The sequence below is a fragment of the Apiospora phragmitis genome, assembly GCF_038363925.1.
Source record: "Apiospora phragmitis strain CBS 135458 chromosome Unknown utg000002l:1.0-5516284.0:1.0-5523493.0, whole genome shotgun sequence".
Taxonomy (NCBI): Eukaryota; Fungi; Ascomycota; class Sordariomycetes; order Amphisphaeriales; family Apiosporaceae; genus Apiospora; species Apiospora phragmitis.
In genome coordinates, this window is record NW_027117400.1 from 3,085,947 (window position 1) to 3,110,140 (window position 24,194).

The following is a 24,194-nucleotide window of genomic DNA, read 5'->3' on the forward strand; positions in this document are numbered from 1 at the left end:
GGTGGTTGGTGACTGGGGGTTTGAAGAAAGGTCAGTACATATGCGCCTAGCTCCTAGATTGATGCTGACTAGAACAAGTACATGGCATCTGCTTTCTGGGCAGACATGACAGATCAATTACATAGGAACAAGGGCGCGTGACTGAGAATCAACGGCGTCAATCCAGTTGTTTCGCCGTGGCTGCCTGCGGTAATTCGATGGCGAATCAACGACCGCTTTGATACAGGCAGGCTCTCTCAGCTTCCCTTGGGCAAAGGTACAAGTTGTTTGCTTACCTGCTTTAGGGTATATTCTATGTTAATTGTCGAGGAGTAATTGAGAGTAAGCAAGCCTTACTTACGCCTTGGATAAGTTTTTGGTTTCTTTCTGCCTCCAGTCCTTCTCGCTAGGTTACTTGCCGAAGCAGGTACGTACCTGGAAGTATGAGGTAAGGTCTGGTAGGTAGCCTTGACCTTCCTTTTACCCCTCGTCAATCGTAGCGGGGCAGCTGGACGAGTAGTAAGTAGGGCTGAATCATGTGATGAGCCAAAAACTTTGGTCCAATCGCAACGGCATAAGGCGAGGCGACAGGAAAACAGTACGAGTAACGATGTAGTCTCGTTAACGCCGTACATCGGCTGTCAGTGATGCAGAGCGCTGATACCATACATCCTGTTCGTATTGCTTTAGGACGGAGAAATGAGATGCAAGGCGTGAATCATACAATTGATTGCTCACCCCTCTCTCTGCCTTGCTTGCGTTAGCTAACGCAAGCAAGCAAGCAGGCAAGCAAGCAGGCAAGCAAGCAGGCAAGCAGCTAGGCAGGTCGGTTGAGCAGCAAGGGCTTATTCAGGCCGAAGGTGGGGGCCGAATCTAGATCTCCCACATGTCGGTCGGGCGTGCTATCGGCCGCCGGCGTCTTTCGGCTGTGTCGGCTAAGGTTGGATGCCATGAATGCAAACAGCTTATCTTACCTTACCCTGGATTTGTTTGTCTCCCTCGCCATATTAAAGATACTTATTTTTGGGACCAAAGTAATATACAACATGGTATAATTAGATTTCCAAATAAGGAAGTCCAACTCTTCCCTGCCTGAATACTGTTTTGATATCGGTAAGTGTTACTCTCAAGACCTTCGAACACATGACATGACATGTTGATTCATCGAACGACGACGGGTAGTAGCATATGTTTGAATTTTATTTTAGGATTCTCTCCTGTGCCTATATTTTTTTTATACTCCATGGTTGTATTTATATGTCGACCTTCGTAGTTCCCTCTTTGTGCAAGGCCAATCGACATCAACCCATGCTCATCTACATCTCAATATGCAGGTAGGCCAAATCCATGATACGCCTTTTCGTGTAAGTCATGCCCGACTCCGGTTGATGATGTTAACGCTATGCTGTAAAAACCCGTACTGTACAATAGAGGCGTATACGAAGCCTTCCTCTCGTCACTCATGCCCAATCTGCAACCAGCCTTGGCATAGCGTAAGCTCACTCCTTTCACAAGCAGTGGTGACAGCCAGCTCATGACCACGGCATCCCTATGTGTGTCCCACATGAGGGAAATATTGGGGCCGTATATTGTGAGATCGGACCTCCCTGCCTGTAATCAAGGTATTGTATTGCAGCAAGCACGCAACATCGGTGAGGTGGCAGTCCTCGTAACTTGACCACTAAGACGACGGGGGCTGCGCCACCCGTTGGCGAGGAGAGACCTTTTCCGCTTTGGGCCTGGGCACTCTTCCACATACCACATACGATATCTGGATTGGGTTATGCGGGAGATCGGCAGGACTGCGATCAAGGATTCAGCATCCTTGCGTGCCCAATGTAACCGCCGCTTGGGGTTTCGCAAGCCCCCACTCCGGCGCGTCGAGTGTAGCAATGGAATTGCATGTCGAATTCCACGACTCTCGTGTTCATCTACATCCCAGGAGCAAGTGTGCCTGGAATCATCGGGGTTGAGGAGGCTCCTCCTCAATCATGCAAGCGCTCTCAAGCATGTTGGTCCATTTCCCACTCGTTCCTGCGTGACTGTGTTTGAGATGCTGTCGGAAATGGTCTGCTCGGAAGAACTTCTTGCTCGAATTGCATTCCCGGAATTTGTGCACCTCTTGCAGATGACGAAGTCTCTCATCCCAATCCTGTTCTGTGGCATGGCGATTACGGCCGCTGCCGCCGCTGCGCGTGAACTCATCCCCGCAATAACCGCAGGCGTCAGCTTCGCCGGGCCTGTTGCTGCTTTCGTGGAAGGCTTTGTCGTAGCCTGCAACATGCAGCGCCGAGCACGACCAGCTGTGACGCCGAACATGTAAGCTGTTTTGATGACGCTCTGCCTCGTTCTTGTTCTTGAAGCGATTGCCACAAAAGGAGCATTCATATTGCTTCTCTGCCGCATGTGCACTAATGTTGGGAAGAGGGTCAGTCTTACACAGCCAACACAGGTAAAGGGAGAATTGGGTTTGATTGGACAAGCTCCCTAGCAGGGGGCGGGTTATAGCTTACCTTAGCTCCTCAGCCGTCTCAAACTTCTTGGGCTTTTTGGGGCAGCATTCGCACATGAAGAAACCTTGAATTCTGGACATGGTGGTCTTAGACACATCCGATAGTTTGCGAGGAGAAGCAAGTGGCCTGTTGTCGCTCAGATTCCGGTGGTGTGGAATCCGCGAGATAGATGATTGGGGCGAGTGTGTCAGAGAAATCGGTGTGCTGAATGGCGAATGGCAGACACCATCGACAGGAGATAGCCCGTTGGGCGATACTCGTCCGAATGAGTTTCCACTGGTTATGCTAGTCGCAGTAAGGGAAACATTCGACGCATATGATCCGCTGCGTCCAACTGAAGACACAGAAGAGATAGAACCTTGGGGAATCGCAGTCAACCGAGGAGTCGGGGACTGCCGTGAGCCTCCCTCGCGACGGCGCAGTAGTTCCCCTGAACTCGGCAGGCCCTGCATCATGTCATCCCCCGGCGGTGAAGAAGCACGTCTTTTCAAACCCACTCTTTGGTACTCTGAGCGTCCCGAATCATCAATGTGAAGTCTCTTGATTCCTGATGTTTCTTCCATGGGGAAATCAGTATCATCCAAATTGTCGAAGCTACCTTGTGTAGAAACCGTTGCATCATCTGGCAGAGAGCCACTGTTGGTACGTCGACTGCGGAACAGAGGTGACCGATCCGAGTCGGCTAGCTCAATTGGGGAACGGTAGTCATTGCTGCCAGCTCCAGAGAACGGTAAACCCCTTGGCGAAATGGCTGACTGCATGGCACTGTCCGGGACTTCCATTGCGAAGTTGTTACTTGTCCGTATGGGCAACGATAGATGTGGAAGTAGCGATTGGCGGGTTTCGGTGCCAAACCGTGGGTGGGCGTCATTGATGGACGAGCTTAGTGCAGAAGATCGCCTTGGAGGCTGGGCGGAGAACTTTTTGAGCAAAGAATTGTCGTAGTCGTTGTTGTCTCGAGGCCTGTACTGATCATGGGACATGAAACGCTTCTTTGGCAACGAATCCTGGGGTGACGGTCTGGAGGTTGCAGCAGGTGTGTGAGTGAGCAGGATCGAGCACACACGGACATAATGACTTACAGGTTCATGGTAGAAGCCAGACTATGGTAGCCTTCATCCTTGACGGATTTGACGCTTTCCCGTCGCATATAATTCGGGCCATCTACGTCAAGACTGTGGCCAGGACTTTCAAAACCTCGACTTCCTAATTTGAAGGACCCTTCGTAGTGATCGCGAGGGGCCTGGTGATTCCTGTCGGGTTGCGGACCATCGACCGGGACATATCTGGGGGGTGGTAACGGCGGAGGTGCAGTCTCGTTTTCGGTACGGGGGCGGTTCGGTATCGACATAGGATTGGATGCCAGCGTCGGCGAGAATGCAGAAGGGTATGAAGGATGACCTCTCCCAGCATTTCCTCTCGTCCGATCATCAATGTATATGGGCGGAGGAGCCGCCCTGGGGCGTATCGTGGTGTCTCCATATTGAATCTTTCTTCCCCCTTGCTCGCCTCCTTCAAGCTGAATGCTCTTGCGCAATAACACCTGATCCAATTGCCACGACGGAAGACCAGTCCCTGGACAGCTGTGCCGGATGCGCCAGCCGAGAAGCTGAGGCGATTTGGACCACTCCAACTGTCGAATTGGAAGTATCGATTTGGCCCGGCGGGAGACGATCGATGAGCAGCCGAAGAGGCCTTGTACCGGTTGGGTATGCGTTCTGTGGCTCAGTACGCTGTGGGACGGCAACAAAAAGGGGTTTGCGTCAAGAATGTTGGTTGTGGCAATCGTTCGTATCGGCGGTTCCGGGTATATATCTGGGGTTCTGGTATGCCTCTACTGGCAAACCGAGGGTGTTTTCGAAATGACGGGGGCGATGTAAATGCTGTACAGATTCCTCCAATGCAAGACAATAGAAAAAAGTCGTGAAGAGACAGAATGCATATGCAGGTATAAAGTACAAGCCGTCAGAAAACAAATCGTAACGCTGTAGTCATGAAAAATGGTGATAATCGGCCCACGGTGGTGACAAGTTTCCCGGCTAATAGACCGTTTTCCGATGCATAAGGGCCTAGACACTCAGCCAAGTATGTGTAAGTATTCGAAGCCGAGCGACCCCCCAAATTTCTTCAAGTCCACGGCTTAGACAACAGTCGAGTAGTGTGAGAAATATGGCGTGGGATGTCTTCTGCTCTAGCCTCTTTTTTTTCCCTTCTCTCTTGGTCGTTGTCTTGTCTTGGACAACGGACGGTTGGACAGGATAGCGTCTGGAAGCAAGCTGCAACGGCGATGAAAGAGGGCGTCACGGCAATAAGTTCAGCAAAAAGTTGTCGCAGAGGGGCGAGCGAGCAGTGCAGTTTTAGGTCCAAAAGCAATGGAGCAGACGCCGCTTGGGCTTCACGTACCGCTTACCTCGCTCATGACCGACGCCAGCGCCTGGCGGCTGGCGGCTGGTACTGCAGTACATAAATCCGATTTGAGTATGTACACGATTCAAGGTACATGGGGCTACGTCTATACCTTCAGCCCTTTCGACGGTTGGAGGCGGCAGGGATCATTGAGCCCATGCCTGTCCCATGAGAAGTACCTGGGTATCCAGTGGGTTACATTGACTCCAGTGCGCGAGTATGCCCTACAGGGGAAGAATCCAAGGGACCCTTTTTCCCATTCATTAAAATCGTCAAGGGCCCTCCAGTCAACTTTCTTCCAGGGTACTTTGCAGTACCACGCTACATGCGGTCGGGTTTATGTACAAGAACAATTCCATCCCTAACGAATCGGTGGGTCCAAGTGTAGCCATCGACAGGGGAGGGGGTTACACGCTGCACAGGAGGGGGTTCAATGCTCTCTCCAAGTGGAAAGGGCCAGAAAGGGCTGACTATGGTGGGGCCTGTAAAGTACGCTTCCTCGGGGGGGGGGGTGTCTCGACGAAGCGCAGTGCGCAGGGCCACGAGCGGAGGGGGGTGTTGCTAAAGAGGGCAAGTAGCGGGCGGTAGTAGCAACAGTAGCACCGGCCCATGAGCCTTTCTTGTCCAAGATGTCGTTCCTTCACCTGGATAGATAGTCAGTTGGAAGCGAGCGCCAGTAAGTTTGATTACTAACACAAGCCCCGTCTCTAAATGCCATCTCCGGGATAATAGATAGACACATATGAGCAACAAGTTGGGAGGCTTTCTGATCCTTACGGGTTGGATAGTCTACAGCAGGCTTCGTTTCTCTGCTTAGTCCCGACAGTCCGATCTGAGGTCAGTCAGTCCTCCTGAGCATGCCGTGTCAAATCATCAAGACAAGGATCGAGACGTTCTCGGCATAGGTATTGATGATTTCAGCAGTCCCTCCATTGTCGTGCCGACGGGCGGGGGATTGCGGCACGGCGAAGGGACTCCAGAGGGTGAGTGTACTTTCCAGCTAGCGCAGCGAGATCCGATATGGATATGGATGAGTATCGATCTGTCCTGCTTCCTGGAGGATAAGGATCAACAACATCATGTTGTTGTTGTTTTGCTTCTCCTCATCACCGTATTGTCCTTCTGAACGTGCATCCATCCATGGGAGCAGTTCGTAATTCAGCCGAGTTGGAATACGGAGTATCACCAGCTCTAGGCTCGCAAGTTTCGGCCCCGCGAGCCCGCAAGCTCTGAATCAAGGAATTTCGAAAATACATCAATCTAACCTACTATTTTGACTGGATCAGCTGCGGCTGCCTGAGCTTGACCGCCAAAAAGAGCATACCACCAAGCTCCGTATAATATTACTTACTTACTTCTTACATACTTCCAGAATCCAGATGGCCCAATTATGGAATGCGTGTACAGTGCGTCCGGTTCTTGCACTCGGTCCAATATGGTAGCGTTCTCGCTCTCGGGATCTGCCTTGGTGCTCTTTCTTCTTTCTGCATATGTACGGTAAATTATATTGGCCCTTACTCACCAATGCAACTCTTCCACGCAACAACAAGCTATAACACAACGCACCTATCAGGCAATCTCGGCGAAGTCAATTCATTGGTTTGCCTCCTGATAGGCAGGCCTGCCTTTTTGGGATAGCCACGAGACACGGTTACGTCCAATGCTATTCTCTAGGTACTCGTAGGATCAATCAGGTCATTTTGAGGGGCCATCCCTGTAGTGTATGTAGAGCTCGTTTCAAGCTTGGCATTCTAAAGGCAGTCGCATCTCGTTCACGGTTCAGCCCTACACACCTTGATTGAGCAATAGTGATCATGTGTGATGACGGCCCCCTTCAACTTCTGCGATTTGATCTTGATCTTGCCGAAAGCGCCCGCATCTCTAACCGTGCGATCCCTGGCATCACACCATGAGGAGGAATACATGAAACTTGTTTGCGTGGTCTGAATCGTATTGTTATCGTCTTGTCGGCGCCGGCAGAGGGAGCGACATGCTGCATGCAGGTAGCGATAGTCAGGTGCTTCTCGTGGTCTACCCTATCATCCCCACGAGACCGGAGGTCTTAGTCAGAACCTGATGATCTCAGCTTACAGTGAGTTAAGCGTACTCTGGGTTTCGGGTGGACGATGCGCTTTCCCTCGTACCATCTTAGCGACTCCGAACTACTCGTGTAGTACAGACCAGAACGACATATCACAACATATATCACTTACATCATGGAGGCGCTTTTCCATATAGCCATGCCCCGCCCTTGGCATCACGCCTTCAAGTTACAGAGTTGCAGTGCAGCCGCCCATGCGAAGGCCAATCGGGTGTACTATCAGCACTGGGTGAGCATGGCGTAGACGATCGATCAAAGGAAAGGGCTGCTCCGTGGCGGGTGAGATGGGAATTGCATGTAGAACGGCACCTTTACGGGAAGCCATGCAAGATATACCGTTTTTGGCACTTGGGGGTTGCAATTGTAGATTTGGACGTTACCCATCACTTGTCAGCCACAGCGGCTTAACGACTGTATCCTCACCAGACACGACCTGTTGGCTATAGCAGACAACTCGCGAGGGATAATTACACTCAATCAATACGGATCAAGCGAGGGCGGCTCGGAAAGTATTGCCTCACTTTCCCACCAGTCGCGAGCGAGTTGGGTCGGTCGGTGTCTTGGCTCTCCCGCTCCAGTCACCACCCAATACAGCGGCGATGAGCACTAGAGAGGCAAATCCACCGGGCCTTCTTCGCCATCGACGTGCACAATGCTTACGCTGGATGGAATTGCTGAGTTGAGTTCAGGAAACAGTTTCACCGGGCGGTTAGACCTTGGCCGCAAATCAGTCTCATCCGAATCCGCCTCCCGCGGATGTCCCATCCACCGCCTGAGGACAGGCATGGCTTGCCAGAAGCAACCAATAATCACACCACGGTGGAACGGGGTCATCGCGGTCATTTGAGGCGCAACAAACTCCCATGGCTCGCAATACCGAGATCATCAGGACCATCGGCTCTTGTTTGGCTACCTAGATGAATGAATATACGACACGTGCAGCTGCCGGTTGCGTTGAGTGGACGCCCGTCATCCGCCTGCGTCATCGTCATAGATTGACGCAAATGAACCATATATTTGATTACACAAGGCCGAGCTATACAGAAGTCTCTGGTCTACCCGCTGCAGCTACTGGGCGTAAAAGGCCGTCTCATGACATGAAATGAGGGTGTATTCGCCTTATGAGGCGCAAATATTCGCTCGGCCTAATAGAAAGCATGGGATGAGGTTGGCGACTCATGTTAGCAAGGTTCACCGGAGGATAAGCCTCATTCGACCTCCTCACCTGCTACTACTCAGCCCTATAACTTCCGCCGAGCATGACACAGGCTAATGCAACCACCGCCTATTGGTGGTGGTGATGCTGCTGCCGGGGTCTGGGGGTCCTTACCTACTGTATGTGTCCATCAGAAACAGCTACACTCAAATACTGTACTTATCACACCACCCCCTTTTAGTAACCTCGCGCGTTACGAATACACGGCTGATCAAGCCTACGACGGCGGGCGGGTCTTGGTGCTTTCGAGATGGAATCTTCCGTTGATGACTCGGTCGAAATCGTACTCTTCCACCCGGCCCCTGGCTGGGAGATAGTGGTAGATCCAAATTTTGCGGAATGGGCATGAAAGTGCAGGAAGATATTCCGAGCTGACTCAGTATCCCTACCTTTGTCCCCCCTCACCTCGCTCTCACTCGCTGCGGCTTTCGCGCCGCCCTAAAACGCGCTGGACGAACTGCGGATGATGCCCGCATTTCGTCGAATCGATACATAACTGGAAAGCCTGATAATTCCAAGATATTATACTCTAGCGGCTACCTGTTACAGCGCCGCTTTGGATTCACCAATCAGCTATGTCCAAATTACGCTGGGCAAGGAAGTGTTCTAGGGAACATCCCCAATTGATCTGCACAGATGCCCAGATCGGCAAAGAAAAGACGTCCTTGGCACTGGAGAGTTTCATACTAGGCCCTCCCGGGTCTAGACACTTCGTGGTAGTATGCTTAACTATATCTTTGTCAGCAAGCCCAATCCACCGCCCATCTGCTATGTGCCAGTGCCACAAAGTGATAACCCCTTTGGCGTGAAGTTGTAATCTACCTAGCAATACTCTGCCTAGGGAGGGATAACGTCCAGCATCCGCTCAGTGATCATGGATTTTGCCGCGGCTTTCCAAGGCCATGTTGAATTACGTTCTTTTCTCCAGTTGCTCGGGGGCGTTTGGATTCATAACATGATCCAAGCCCTCTGCGTGTGGTATCAATGTAAAAGGTAGAAGGGTATTCACTATCAAGGCGATACAACACCCCGCTAGAGCCGTCTCAGTTATCTCCGCACTCAAAGTAGGCTGGGGTATCTGGGCATTCAGCTCCGTCGCCCATCTTACTGTGTACTGACTGAAATGACTCGTCGGCTACACAGCATTGAACCCATCCAAGGGACAGGCAGCCAAATGCGAGCCCTACGAAGTGTGCGGTGTGGGATGAGATGAGGATGCTATGTATTGTGGAGTGGCGAGCAAACCCTCATCTCCGAATGGAGCGTCCGCGCACCGCGCAAGCAGCAGCACTGCAGCAGCAATAGCCAGAGAGCCAGGCCGCCTAGGCCCTGGGTATGGATCCGAGGCGAAACCGAGCCAAAGAGAGTGGATGCAATGCGAGTTCGGTACTTGCAGTGCAGTCGTCATATGTCTCTCTGCCGACGCACCTCCCAGCCCAGGAAATGAAAAAGTGTGGATAGCCCTACCGGCGTCTGGCAGGAAAAAGCAATTCGCCCGGCGAGATCGAGCCAAAGACCAGGCCGCCCGGCGCGGGGGCCGGAATCGCCTCGTCTCGCAGCAGCTCGCTTAGAGCCCACCTAAACCACGCACGCGAGGGGGAAGAGGCTAGCCGGGGCTAGCTACATGTGGTTTTGGAGAGAAGAGAGAGAAAGAGGCCAAAGATAGAAATCGAAAGGGACTTCTCGTAGGCTACGAGTACATGCCACTGCGAGCTAGCACAGAAGCTAGCCCTAGGGGAAAGACATTGAACGATTCCGCCATTCCAGTTCGTGTAAATTCCCCCTCGCGTCAACGACGATGGTCGGTCGGCGACCTTAGTGATGCAAGTGCGTCCTAGGTCGGGCTTGGCTCGCGTTATCTCAAGCAAGTAGCCTGTCCCCATAACGCTGGGGATGATAACCGACAGCGTGGTAGCGAGTTTAGCCTGTGCGAACCCATTTGTACGTTGTTATCATCGACCTCCTTCGTGTGGTACGGGCTTCGGAGATTGTGGCCTCCTTCTTTGGTGCAACAGAACATTCTTCATCCCGGTCGAACGGGTTACGTATTTTCATCACCTCCGACCGATCTGCACTCGGCGGCGGAGTTGCTGACATATGAACAAAAGAAAGCCTTGCCAAAACGTTGTATGTACGACAATAGTGCCCTTCGAAAACTGTCGCCTCTCGCTTGATATGGTCCAACCCCTGAAAGATTTGCATGCGTGCTAACCTACTAGCCCCCAAGGGCCCGAGCATGTCGATTTAGCCTAATATCGCGTCGTAGTAAGTACTCACATCGACATTTCCAGTTTCCAGGCCGTTAACCTATCACGCCATGCGCCAACTTGAAATGAGAGCCGATTCATAATCATCTAGCATGTCCTCACTATATAATCATCTAGCCCTGGTGTCAGGTTGGACACTTGCCTTAGCGAGTAAGAGAAACGTCCAAGCACCACGCCTACTGACTTGCGTAGGGCGCGGGCCCCCGAAGCTCCTCCTCTCTTAGTGAGCAATCACCATGTGCACGCTGGAGGCCTAGAGCCAGTCTGTGGCCCCCATCACTGTTTCGATAGGGTAGGCAGACGAGCACCATCTGACTATTGCCTTGGTTTCGGGCCCGCGGCTGAAGACTGGGTAATATAAGTTAAGCCTACACAGTCTCAGCTTTTGCTGAAGCTACTATCGCATAGTCTTCATTCAGCTGATGCGGACAACGGGCCGCTCTCCAACACCCACTGATTGGACCGGATTCCTTCTTTCCCCGTCTAATTCCGCGAGACGTGTGTGTGTGTGTGATCGATCCAGCCCTACAATAGTCTGTGTGCGACTACACCCACGCCCATTCCGCAGAGGTAGAAATGCTATCTGCACGCTCCCACAGAAATAGACGGAGAGACGGGAGATAGAAAATGAGTATGCGTGTGATGTCGTGTCATTACATCACGGGCCCCTTTTCTTTTCCTTCCACTTGTGGCTGGCTGGCCTAACCTGTGTGCTCACTATACGGGTTCTAGTTAATACCTTCATCCATCTAATGGAGACAAAGACAAACCTCCAACAGGCAGGCGGCCGCGCTCCCGGCTGCAGTGATACCGCGGGTAGTAGTCTGTATGTAGTTCTCAGACCTCTGGGTTTCATCAACGGCAGGTCCAAATCCAATTCTCGAATGACAAATCCCAGAATGCCTATTTATGCACGCCAATCGCATCTGCATTTTGTCTACGCGATGCACCACGACATATTATCACAATACAGCACATGTGCCATATCGGGAGCAGGCAGGAGTTGAGAAACAATAATTATAGCAACGTATCAACGGTGGGCATGCGTGTGCATACATTACATATACGTATACATAATAATATAATCCACACTCATCCCATCATCCATGGATCGATGCTAGCCGTTGAGACGTGTGTCGATCCCGCGGGCGTGCCGTAGGTGGCATGCGGCGCTACGGGGGGTGGCTGGGTGGTGGCCCACGCTTGTCGCCTCGGCTTATGTATGCGGGTAGGATGGATGCAAGCAGCAAGTGCTACACTCCTACACCAACCATTTCGATGAAGATCACGACAAGTGCGTATGGGAAATGCGAGGCGCAAAAGTGTGGGCAATGCGAGGGACGAAGAACAGAAAAAAGAAGCACATGGATCGTCGCCACATTGGGTTGCGCAATCTAACATGTACCATGTCGGTCAAATCATGTGTTCAGATCTGGCTGGTCATTGGTACTACCGCAGCAGCCAGCCATGGGAATCAAAAAGAGGCATGCAGCCGCTGTACATAGGGCAGGTTTCGAATATTTCTGAAAGTAGGCAGACATACGCCAGGACTTGCAGTTTTCTTCCCGTGGGCGTTTAACAAGTGACCGTATTACATGCCTCAAGGCTATTGGGTGCTTTGTACGACGCACCCTCTGAATGATACTGCCTACATACAGCGTCTCCATATGCGCAAAATACTGCCCCAGCAGATTTGCACATTTACATGCAGTGTCGCTGTCGACTCAACGCAGATATCTGACCACACTGGGGAGAGAGAAAACCCCCATACGTACATACTCGAGTTGATGATGATGTCGCTTGTGGCAGATATCATTCGGTGCGATTTTACGGAGCAGTTATCGGAGCGCGCGACACCCCGAAGGGGGAGGAGGGGAGGAGGGTGCGCGGATCTCATGCGGGGAGAGCACCCACCGCTCGTCATCGACTTCGGGCTTGCATGGCATAGCCCCTTGGAAACGCACAAATCACTGAGCGAAGCGACTCGCCCATCATCGGACTTAAGCGCTGCGTGTCTTGGAATTGGCGATCGCTCACACTTACTGCGTACATACATGTGTATGTAGGTGCGATTGGCCTGTAATTGTTTTTGAACAGAGCGTGGTGGATCATTACGTGTTGCTGACTGCGAAATCAGTGTAGGTAGCAGGTAGCAGGTAGCAGAAAGGGTTGCACAACGGCAACGGATGAGGTTCATCCGAGTATGTTCTGTAATAAATGTAAGTGAACATCTATGTGCGGTTGTTGCATCTATCAGCTGCTCCCTAGACTTCAGGGGCTGGTGTCAGGTGATGTGTTGCTGTGGGACAGTATTGGAAAAACAGGCAGGTAGGGCTATGTAAGCATATGTAAGGTATGGGTAATAAAACCCGCGAGACCCTACAAGGCTGATTTGATTCAGCTACAGTGAGGTCTCGGATCGCCAAGGCAGCTCCCCTTTCAAAACGTGCTTCTTGTCCTTTCTGCAGTGCGACGGCTGTGTCCCGCAACATGCAGCGCACACGAGGTCTCGCTGATTGTGCTACGGGATTGGTTGATCGGTGTGAAAGAGTACATACATGTATGTAATGTGCATGCCTGTTACATGTCACAAAGATTTTGTGTGTGTGTTCCCGGCCTTTTGACGGCCGAAACGGCCGCTCATACTCCGATTGATCCAAAGCGAGCAGGACAGAGCGCTCCGGAGGGTCTGGAGCAGTTGACTCGCTCCTGCCTTTGTTCCAGATTACCTAACAAATGACTGTGCTACTTGCCCAGGAGGAGAGGCGAGAGGAGACAGGAGGCGGTTACGAGCTGGGGCGTTTCTACTACCACCTTCCATCCATCGACATACATGGGATCTTCACCCTGATTCATCACAAATTTACATCTGCATTGGTATTTGCATCCAGTTCGCCAATGGTGTTTCCGGAAGTGAGCTTGCATTACTCCGTACACTATCGCCTTACTCAGATCTTTGCCCAAGACCGGCTGGTCTTTCAGTGCAACAGACCGATGCCGGGCGCAGCAAATGACTACCGGAGCAAGGATCTACTCCAATGGCATCGCATAGGTCCCCTATTCCCATGCTGATAGATAACCTCAGCTCGCTGCGACGACGCACGACAATGTTACATTCCGTCTTGACTTCCAAGGCAGTGGCAAAAGTCGTGCATACGGGAATAGTGCCAATAATCAATAGTCACATGGCATAGGCCGTCTGTCTGACGCAGGATATGGTATTTCCAACACTTCATCAGCCGCTTTTGATACCGCCAGTCTCGCATCACCTACTAGCATCATCATTTCAGCCCCACCATCTCACTTTTCTACTCCCGTGAGATATCCAGCTGGGAGCGATGCATATACATGCCTGCAAGCAATACTACGAGGTATCCTCCGACCGATTCTCAAATGAGGTTCGCATTTAGCAGCCGGGAAAACTTCTCCCGGTGACAAATCTTAGGTTAGATATTAGACTTGCTGTGTAGCATTGATTGAGGCGACGATCAATGGTGGTGTTTGAATACCACCGGAATAACACACTACAGTGAGTAGCAGCTCTTTAGCCGATATCTCTGCTGATAGATACCCCCCCTGGGGTTTGGAGCGGCCGAGACCCAGAGACCCAGAGACCAAAACGTCCGAGTCACGAGACCGCGTGGCACCCGCACCCGGGCTGACGCGCGCTGGTCTGGCCGCCCCTCCTAGCAGGCCACCTAGTAACAGAAGCTACAAGTAGTAGTAGCTAAACACGAGTTCGACTTTGACGGACGGAGCGGGTATCGAGCTAGCGCCGTGGCAGCCCGCGGAAACAGACCGCCGCGGAGAAAGGGCTGGGCTGGGCTGGGCTGCCTCGCGCTCAGCTGGCAACGGCGCCGATTACAGTTCTTGCTAACAGGCACGTTGTCATCTGGGGTGGTTTGTCACTTGCTGTCAGAGAATTGAATCTCAAGGGGCCTTGGCGTGCGCGGCCGCCCGCTTACCACAAGGTGGAATGAGGTCGTATCATCTTACAGACTTACAAACTCTCTCTCTCTCTTTCTTGGATCAATCATTCGCCTCAGGTCTTTCCAGCTCCTCGAATCGAAATGTGTAACCGCCTCTATCTGCTTCGTGGTACTGTGCTGGAGGAGCCCAGCTAGGCCCTAATCTACCTAGGAGGTGGACTGGCGCATGGGAAATAGTGGACTCGGCGCCAACCCTTAACCGATAGCAACGTGAGACGAACTGCCGGAGATTGAAGGTCCCTCCCGTCAAGCCGCCTTGAGCCAGCCGGCGCACAGCGAGTGTATGTGCATTTACGGAATTACGGGATTTCGCTGTTGGCTTTCCTTCAGGACGCCCGGACCAGCCATATTACGCGGAGATGGGCTCTGTTGGCGTCGTTACATTTGGCTGATGGATTTCCTTAGTTAAGTACATAGCTTTAGGGGCGGCCCCCTTTTCCTTGTTGTCCGCATGCACACTCACCTAGTCACTCACAGTGCACACTACCGCCAACTAACTTACTACACTACACATGCGACTCTTTGACCGCCAATCGTTGCCCTTTTCCCCGGGGCCACGATAGCCGGTGAGTGCCGTGCTCAGGTGCCGGGCCTAGTGGGGAAAGGGCTGGGTGAAATAAACACCCTCGCTGGTGTGAGCAAACTGAATGCCGCACGATCTACGCACGACTGCAGCCTGCGAAACAGACTCTCTCCCTGTTCCCTGAACGGGAACGAAGATCATTGTTTATCGCTGCTAGAGGAACAACGTGTCGTGTCGCCATACATACTTTAGAATAGGGTCGTCGTCGAAGTGGCTCTTGATCCATCCACACCGTTATATGCATACCCTTCCGACATCATGGGGCTGCTGCTGCTGCTGGCAGCTGCCGTCTTCTGCTTGTACCACACTACTATTCGTATGCTGTGAACCCCGAATAGGTAATCAGCAATGTAAGAGAGAGGTCAGCTAGTATCCCAAGGTATCACGAGCGAATACAGTAAGGTAAGGCAATATTGATATGTAGTTCGGTGCTGAAAACGGGGTCGGTTATGGAAGGATTTGACGGCCTTCCATTCTCAATCAGCCTTACCAAGTCGCATCACTACACCCAGGTAAAGGTACTGGTGCCATCCTTGTCGTTCTCGTTCAGCCCTTTTCTCGAACATTTCCATTTTGGAGGTGCATCCAATCACCGTTATAACCAACCCCCACTCACACAACTTCCCTCCGTCAAAAGCGATAATGGTCGGGTTTTCCCGACGGACACGCACTGCACACACACTCTATCAGAGTGCGAAGCCAAGGTGCTAACGGCATGGCCGTCCAATATGCATGGACAATTGGTGACCACAACAACAAACGGAGAGCATTGGGCACCCTCACATATGGACGGGTTGCCCTCTTTTCGCTGCATCTTTTCTTGACGATGATATGGCTCTTGGCGAAATCACGTACTCGATTTGGGATAGATGCTTCGCTCTTCAATTGGGGGGACAGCTACGTAGCATCTGTGGTTCAATCCCAACTCCACCAACAACCGAGGTCTCCTCTTGGAGTTGCGCCGCACAGAAACTCATGCGCTGATTGCACCGAGATGATGCCTGCTAGCTGCACATGTTTGACATGTTCCCTGAAACGTAGGATGGATGATCTCCCCCCAAAAACAGCCTTTTTTTCCTGTATCCAACGATGTATCTTCAGGTACACCGACTTTGGTTGCATTCTCGCTCTCTCGCTCACTCTCTGTCCTCCCCACGACGAACGACAGGGAACGAGCCAAAAGCATGGTTGCATTGGGGCCAATCTCCATACCTCCGGTCCGAATAGTAGTATGCAAGCGCACATCCTACGTAAGTACTTACCCTTTTTTTGTTTTGGCTATATCGATCACTTTCATTAGTGCCACGAGTGCTAGGCTCGGGTATCTCACCCAGCCAGCAAGCAGCCAACAACCAGCCAACTTAAGTGGCCGGCCAGTGAGTGCACCTGCCAGCCCCTAGCGGAGAACGTTTAGGGGGTCGATGCCACGAGCTGCTTCAAAAGATGCATTTATGTGTGTGGCTCTTCATCTCGGTCAAGTGGGTGCGTCGTCCAGATACAGACCCCCATGGTGTCAGGCGACGCACACTGAGTAAGGTTTGGTGAGCGTGGCTGGGCGAGCAAGGGGACACGCAAATGCCGGGCCACACCCATATCCAACGTCCATTATGCCGAACTTCGAAGGTCTGCACCCATGGCAGTTTTCGAAACTGGGATGGACCTTTTCCTGGGCCTTATTCAGGGAAAAATGCTAACCAGAGCGAGAAATGGGGTGGGGGAGCGGGCTCCAGCTGCGATCCCAGGGGTTCAATACGGGACTCAGTATCCGTACCACGGTACGCTGCAACCTTGCTACACTTATAGATCCTTTTTATTGTTAAAAGGCCGGGTTCTTGGGCAGGCATTTGGCGACAACCGGAAAAACGCTTTGACAAAGAAGGAGTTAAAGTACCTCCATAGAAGCCAAACCCGCCAATCTTCCGTCGTCGCTGCTCGCTCCGACAGGGCACGGCTGTCTGGTGGGGGCTCCGGACATCAGACACTTGCCTTGGCTTGCTGGATGATCAGTGGGCTAAGCCGGATGCGGTGTCTTCGCCCGCGATGCTCGAGTCAAAAAATCCGGGCACTTTCCGTCCATGTCACGTCACGAAACATCTAACAGACCACACACGCATATGTATTATAAGGATTTGTTAGTGGCTTGCTACACCTGACGGAACTTGCCAGGCGCACCGCCGCCGCCCAGAGGGAGAGCACCCAGGGCCTTATCATGCGAAAAGTCCCTTCTCTCCATCCCCCGGATGCTACCCATCTATGGTAAGCATATGTAATCGGTGACTACGCGCGACAGGGCTTAGTTCCCTTTCCTCTTTCAGGGGACTTGATGATATATGACATGGTTTGTTACAAAGAAATGACGCCCGTTGCCCTGGCCCCCCCTGGCTCCTCCCGTATATGCGATGCTGATGACGACCAGAAAAGGACCAGCACCACCGCTCTGCGTAGATATGTGCCCCGTATTTGGGCTCTTTCACCTTGACTTGAAGCCTTACATACGACGACGTACGTATGTACATGGGGACGGGAGGGGTTCAGATGAATCCGCCGCGTAGGCATTGAGAAAACCAAGTAACTACCTAGGAACCCCCTCCCAGTTCACGCCCCTACGGCACGGTACATACACCCTCCCCTGGTCGGCATGGGCTTCTTCCTATCGTCCCGCGGCATGATCCTTCGCGGCACGGAAAGAGCAGGTTACGGTAGCAGGATCCATCCGCACGCCTATAGTCACTAAAAGTGATTTTACTTTGTTTGAAACGTGGGTGACAAACTGACTCGGGCGCGGCCCGGTTGATGGTTTATGATACTACCCTTATTTCCCATCAAAGAAAGTCATAGCAGGCGCGTGGGTGGCGAGCAGCACGTTTTTTCCCTTTTCTCGTTTCTCGGGGAATATGTCGGTGGAATTTTGTCTCGTCGTCGGATATACGTAGGCACGTATCGTATAGCTGGGCAGGCCACATCCATATGATAACAACTAGCCTCAGTCAGCATGCATTGGCGCGAATTTGCACAGCCTCACTCCGGACGGGTCCTGCTCACGCGGAGCGGAGATTCAACTACTGCTTAATACAATGCAGTGAGAATGATTATAGTCCCATTGGGGTATACGGAAATCGATATGTAGATTATGCTGGTGGGCAAGTGAGCTAGGGGTCAAAGATTAAGACGACGACTTACGTAAGCTCTCACAACGACTATACAAGTCCCTTATACTCGAAATCATGAGGCAGTGTATCAATAGCCAGCTCAGTGAGGACGGTGAGGCAGTGAGCGTATATTGCTACTGTACGGGAACAATTCTCAGAAAGAGGCACTTCCTGATACTGCTCATATGTGACAGTCTCTTTTTAAGAGGGAAAGTGGTTATACAAACCGTGAGTGATTTTACAGACCGTTTTCCGTCAGTAAGCTGCTTGTAAATTTATACAAACTGCCCGGCTCAGAGTCTCTTTAAACTGATTTCCGATGTCAGTGTCATTTCAGCTAAGATAAATAGAGAATTGCAATAACCAAATTGGTTATATAAATCATGAGCTCATGTGGGAAGTCCAAAAAAAAATCCCCAAGGACAACCCGGGTCGTCAAGATATTACTTTCAAAGTGACTAAGAGGATTTTCTACTCTTTATCCTGTTTCGTTAGATGATAGCTATGGCCCACGGCTTTGCTACTGAATAGCGTGCCATAATTGTACGCCTAATATCCGAAAGAAGCATGCCAATTGTCAGTCTTATAAACGACGGGTAATTAGATCTACATGCCATGGCAACAACCACAGCAGTATCCGAGAAAAGGTGCTGCATCAGAACATTTGTAGATAGCTTCGAAGTACGTGTTCTCAGGATTGCATGTGCAGTTTGTACGAGGGCCTGGATGGCGAGGCTCGCCCCTTTTTGCCCAACCCACCTTATGTGCCGGGCCTCTCCTGTGATATTATTACCGTGACTCCAGCAGAGTCTGGATATTGAGGTGATATACTGCAACTCCAGATCCGCAATACTTCACGCAACCAACAAAGTCCTGTCCATATCTTCCCAGGAAAGCAACAAGCAACCAATACACGTCAAATCACATCAATTTGAGCTGTTAAGCATATGTTGTGTCTAGCACGGCCAGGACGCACCATAAGCCGCCGCCGATAGGATAGGGGCGACAGGAAACACACCGAGACCAAGAGCCATTCGTATCAAAGAAGAAAAAGTGTGTGGCGGCTGGGCAATAATCAAATAACAATATCGGGAGCCCGTGGGAAGCCAGATAGAGCAAGCCAGGTCCGATTGGGGTCTATGTCGTGAAACAGCAACCACAACTCTTGTTCCGTCCTCGATCACGAGGATACGGCAGAGTTTGCTGAGAGTTTCGTGTAGGAGGGATTTATTAATACTTGGGGGCCATAACAATTGCACTTTCCGGACCCAACGTCTATTATTAGAAGTTCCCCCGCCTTTTCATCAACCACACCCGAGTATACTGTCCCCGTAGATACATCTCAGAGAGAGGCCTGTCAAAATTTAGATTCTAAGTTTGGGACTGCCACTATGTATGAAAGGAGGTATACAGCATAGGTGCAAAGCCCGCTTCTTGTGTTGCTTGGTGCTATTTTGGGCTTCCCTTTTCGCGAACTCTTGCCCTGTCTGGCAGGACATGAAACTCTCGGCCTCCAATTCGGGAAATGGAAACTCCAAAAGGCTTTTGCCCTTTAAGGCTGAGAAGGATTCCGTAGGATTCATCCTCGTCCACCACCCACAAGAAGCCACCACCACACCACCACCGCCATCAGCATCCATTAGCTCACTATGCATCCGTTCTCTCAGCCTTAAGGCTAGGCATCCGAGGAGGTAATGTATGCACTACTATCATGCAGAGTGAGCGAGCTAAGGAGGTGAGAGCATGACCCAACCACATGGTAGCCTAGTTAGCCCCTTGCACCAGGTTAGTAGCCAGTAGTAGTTTGTACTCCTCGGTGCCGAGGAATCCTTCGGAAAATGATATGATATGATAGCGTGTAGGAAAGTGGGGATTAGTCGTTACACATCACCACCACATATTAATATAACAACATAGCATACAGAGTAATAGGCGGCGAAAGGAAGTAGTTAGTAATGAATGACGAATTGCGACTAATCATCTTGTCGCGTACAAGGTCGAAAAAATAATGACCAGGGTCATCATTTACTCGAGACGGCGAGGTATCAGCCACAGGGGTAGTGGTATTGTATCGCCTGCCCTCGCCCTACTAGTACTTACTATATACCAGCTCCCACCCTCCAACGGTGATATGTACTAAAGAGGGACCCCGTTAGTTGGGTGCTGGCTTGGGTCCGGCCTAACACATAACGTATCTGACATCGTTTCCTTCTTCTCAGGTCAGGATCGGTGGTTTGCGGGAGGCGCACCCAGTAGCCCGGAGAAAATGGTAGGGCACAGGGGCCAGTCCTTTCGAGTAAGGCTAGAAATTGCGACGGTTGCAGCCTATTAGCATGCATGCAATCCTTCAGACAAAAGACACGGTTCAGCATCCGTTCCTTCTAGGTGATCTGTATGTTATTTGCTCGGGGTCTTTCTTCCGCCCTACGTACATACAGTAGACACCCCGAAGGAAGGAGGCGGGCACCATGAAGGTTGTTGTTACCTACACCTCCCCTCTCAAGGGTAGGGTCGACCTAGCCCAGAAGAAGTTTCTCTTGGCCTGCGGCACAGCAGCACCGTTGATCTCGGTGGAGGCTCCCAATGCATGCATGTCCCGCAACGAACACGCCAAAGTACATGTTACCCTTCAGGTAGGTGCGGCATATACCTTTAATTGTGGGCGTCGGTTCTCGCGAAGAGAACCAATCGCGCGGCATCCCACATGGGATTCGGCTGCAGTCTAGGAGTGCATGTGAACGTGGGCTGATGATGGAAGAACTGAACAGAGAAGCCCCACGGTTGCGCGGAAAAGAATCCCCGTGGCTGGGTTTGTTCATTATTCCTTCTTCATTTCAGTTCTCTTGCCGGCACGTACCAAGTAGGGTGTTGGAATAGCAGCGCCGAATGCCACCGTATCCCAGGTGTCTGTGTGTATGCCAAGTTTCTATCACCACTCAGCCCTAAGCCGATTACTCTGAGGACCTTATTTGATAGATATCACGGCGCCGCATGGGATTCAGAGCCGCTCTCGAGTTTGAAGTTGATTTTGTCGATCAAGACATGAGCAGGCCGCCCATATCCGGCCTGTTGTAGCTCAGCCCAGCCCAGCAAAAGTACGCCATGCGGAGACGTATGATTAATCAATAAGCATCACTTCTTAACAGGTCTGCTCTTGCCCATACTTCAGCCATGCATTCCTTCAATATAACAGGATTGGGCGAAAATGATGCCGAGCACTGAGGAGCCAGCTCAGGAAGCCATCTGCTGTAGTGCTGCAATGTCCTTCTGACTGGGAGGTAGGCAGTAGCTCAGCGGCACAGGATGTATATCAGAATGCTAAGCAGCTGACTCGCAACAATCCTGAACGGAGCCTATGTTCCTCAATTTACGGATTGGCTGCTCAGAAGAAGGCTTGTAGGTTCACAGCGTACCGCATATCCCTAATCCGCAGGTCGTATGATGGAGGATAACCCAACCGGCGATGGGCCATCCTACGATGTCTTGCAACCTGCCGGACCCGGCTATCTCAACGGCGGTAATGTACAACAGCAACACACCCCACCCGGGCCGTAGTTGTGCATTAGGGGGCTCCAATGAACCGTGCTGACAGCTTAGTCTAATAATGGCTACTGTGGAGAGCGGATAGCCTCTGGGGGCCAGGGCCGATCCAGACGCAGGGTGGCAGGCTCGATAGATGACGTCTCTATGGTCCTCGACAGGCCATGGCAGTCTCTGGAGGAATGAGGCACATGCGGCTCGGGCCCAGGTTGTAGTTTTATTGGCGGACATACGAAGCATTGCGCTCGAATGCGCCAATTCCCAAAAGAGGAATGTGACACTTTCCCATGATTTGGGCCGTACGCGGCGCATAACAAAAGCCCGGGTGACCGATCCTGGCGGAGAAAAACAAAGGGTGGGGGAGGGGGATGGCTGAGCATTCCGCAGATTCCAGTATTGGAGGCCGGAACGATGACTTTCGATTTCGACGCTCACAAGGATTCCTTCGCGGCTCTGGCTCCGCATGAATATTCCTCTCCAGCGAAGCCGGTCATCAGGTCCACGATCCGCCCCTATCCGAGGATGAAAATCTTGTCATGGTAGCCCGAGGCAAGCAGGCAAATCCGACCTGATACGTGACAAGAGCAGGCCGAAACGAATCATACGAAAGCAAAAGATGCAGTGCAACCCATTCAAGTGTTATTTGGCTGCGTCATGAGCTTAATTAAAACGCGAATTCAGGAGAGCCTGTACTGCCTGATTGCGTCCTGAACAGGTAGCCTTAGTGAGTGCCGTGTTCTGCGGCGGGTATGCCTTTCTGATCGTACGCCCAGTAAAGTACTTTGGGCACTTATGAGCTCAAGTCGAGTGTGGTATATTGTGCTCTCAATACTTCGTTTGCATCGGTGTTTGTGACTGGCCTGGGAGAATTGGATGAAGACAGCAGCCATTGGCAACTTTGAGACGGTTAATGAGATGGCAGCTGCTGTTGAATGCCCTGTCGCGCCTGCTTAAGTGGAAACCGCTCTAACTTTAGTGGCTGAGGCAGCTGTGGCACGCTAATCGTTGCTTCTCTCTTCTGTGCAGCTGGCACGACCACTAATGGTAATGGGCCTTCAAGCCTTACACGAAACGTCCAAGAAGGTAGAGACTTACAGAAGCTGGTGCATCAATTCGTTAACTTTCAGGCGCAAACTCGCCCAAGATCCTATCCCTTCGCCACACCTTGTTCCAAGACCTTGGTCTGGGGAAAGCATCGACGAATTGCCTATCCTCATCGATTGGTTGAGGCTCTTCAGCATCCCAACCCAAGTCCCACTCGTGGGCAAATCGTCCATCATGTACGAACTGAGCTTCAATGGGACCATCTTCAAGGCCGACATCGACAATGCCCGAGCAATCTTGGGCGGAATCTGTTGGTCGCAAGGTCTTCACACTGTCAAGCGGGTCGTATATTACGCCGGGCCGCCTCAACCGCATCCCAAAGGCCTTCCCAAGTTAGAACACGTGACGCAGATGCCACCGCCTCCTAACAATCAGCAGCGTCCTCGTCCGCACCCGGCCTGGAGTGCCCTGAGCAAGGAGCTCGCTCGCTCGTCCTATTTCTTGCGCTTGGCATACAATGTGTCGCCCGAGAAGGATTTCGACACCGAGGCCGAGGTGGATCTGAACACGGTAGCGGGCACACTGCAATGGTTCGACTTCCCGGATCCTCCCAAGGGCCAGCCCTTCACACAGCGACGGAAGATGGAGATTCCTGGCCAGGGCAACTTGCCGATGGTCATGGCTGACAACAAATACGAGTAAGGCCTTCTTCCCGACAGCTGACCACTGTGTATCCTATTGCAAGCTGCCGTGGTACTAACACGGCGTTCGACGGTAGGTTCGACAAGGAGCTCATCGAGGAAACATGGTCTTTCGTCAAGGATGAAGACTTCGAAATCGCCTTTACGCGCCATTTTGCGCTGCCAGAAAGGGACGTGGAGCCACGTACTCAACTGGGGAGATTGCCACCATGGGCGGATCTGGTACCATTGGACCCCGCGGAGAAGTGGTTGGTGACAATCAAGTCGTTTGCGTGGGAAGAGAACAACCCGGAGGAGGTCAAGAAGGCCGCATCCCAGATCCTAGAGGAGAAGGCGTTCTTCGATAGACTGTTCACATTTGAGGCCGTCGACAGAAGGGATCTCGACACAAGGGTACCGCCTCCGGGCAGAATGATGTGATGGCAACCAATCAGGCATATGAAGCTGTCCGTTCCTATCTAGCAGAAGAAGCTAGTCTAATGACAATCTAGTAGCTGGCATAATGTGAATACGGCGTTTACTACAGCGTTTGTTCAATTTGAGTCAGTCGACCAATGTTGAATCGACTTGGAACGTAGTAGATTAATGACTGGCTAATGTGTTACGATCATCCAGCCTGGGCTTGTACGAGTACCATCATATTCCAGGTTCATTCTAAAGACGTGGCGCGAGAGCTCACTCAGGCCCAGACGGATAGATCTCGTCG

The 24,194-nt window shown here is 51.7% G+C and overlaps 2 protein-coding genes across 2 annotated transcripts; one reads left to right on the top strand and one right to left on the bottom strand.

Annotated features, from left to right (window-relative positions):
- Nucleotides 1-1,939: 1,939 nt before the first annotated feature.
- On the bottom strand, nt 1,940-3,843 carry PG994_001756 (uncharacterized protein; the record flags this gene model as incomplete). Its single annotated transcript, XM_066853165.1, has 3 exons — nt 1,940-2,390; nt 2,493-3,512; nt 3,575-3,843. 3 exons carry the CDS (start codon nt 3,841-3,843, stop codon nt 1,940-1,942), a joined length of 1,740 nt encoding a protein of 579 aa, XP_066721306.1.
- A 19,178-nt stretch (nt 3,844-23,021) lies between these two features.
- On the top strand, nt 23,022-23,908 carry PG994_001757 (mediator complex- subunit Med18; the record flags this gene model as incomplete). The annotated part of the gene is made up of 2 exons (XM_066853166.1): nt 23,022-23,485; nt 23,566-23,908. 2 exons carry the CDS (start codon nt 23,022-23,024, stop codon nt 23,906-23,908), a joined length of 807 nt encoding a protein of 268 aa, XP_066721307.1.
- Nucleotides 23,909-24,194: the final 286 nt, after the last annotated feature.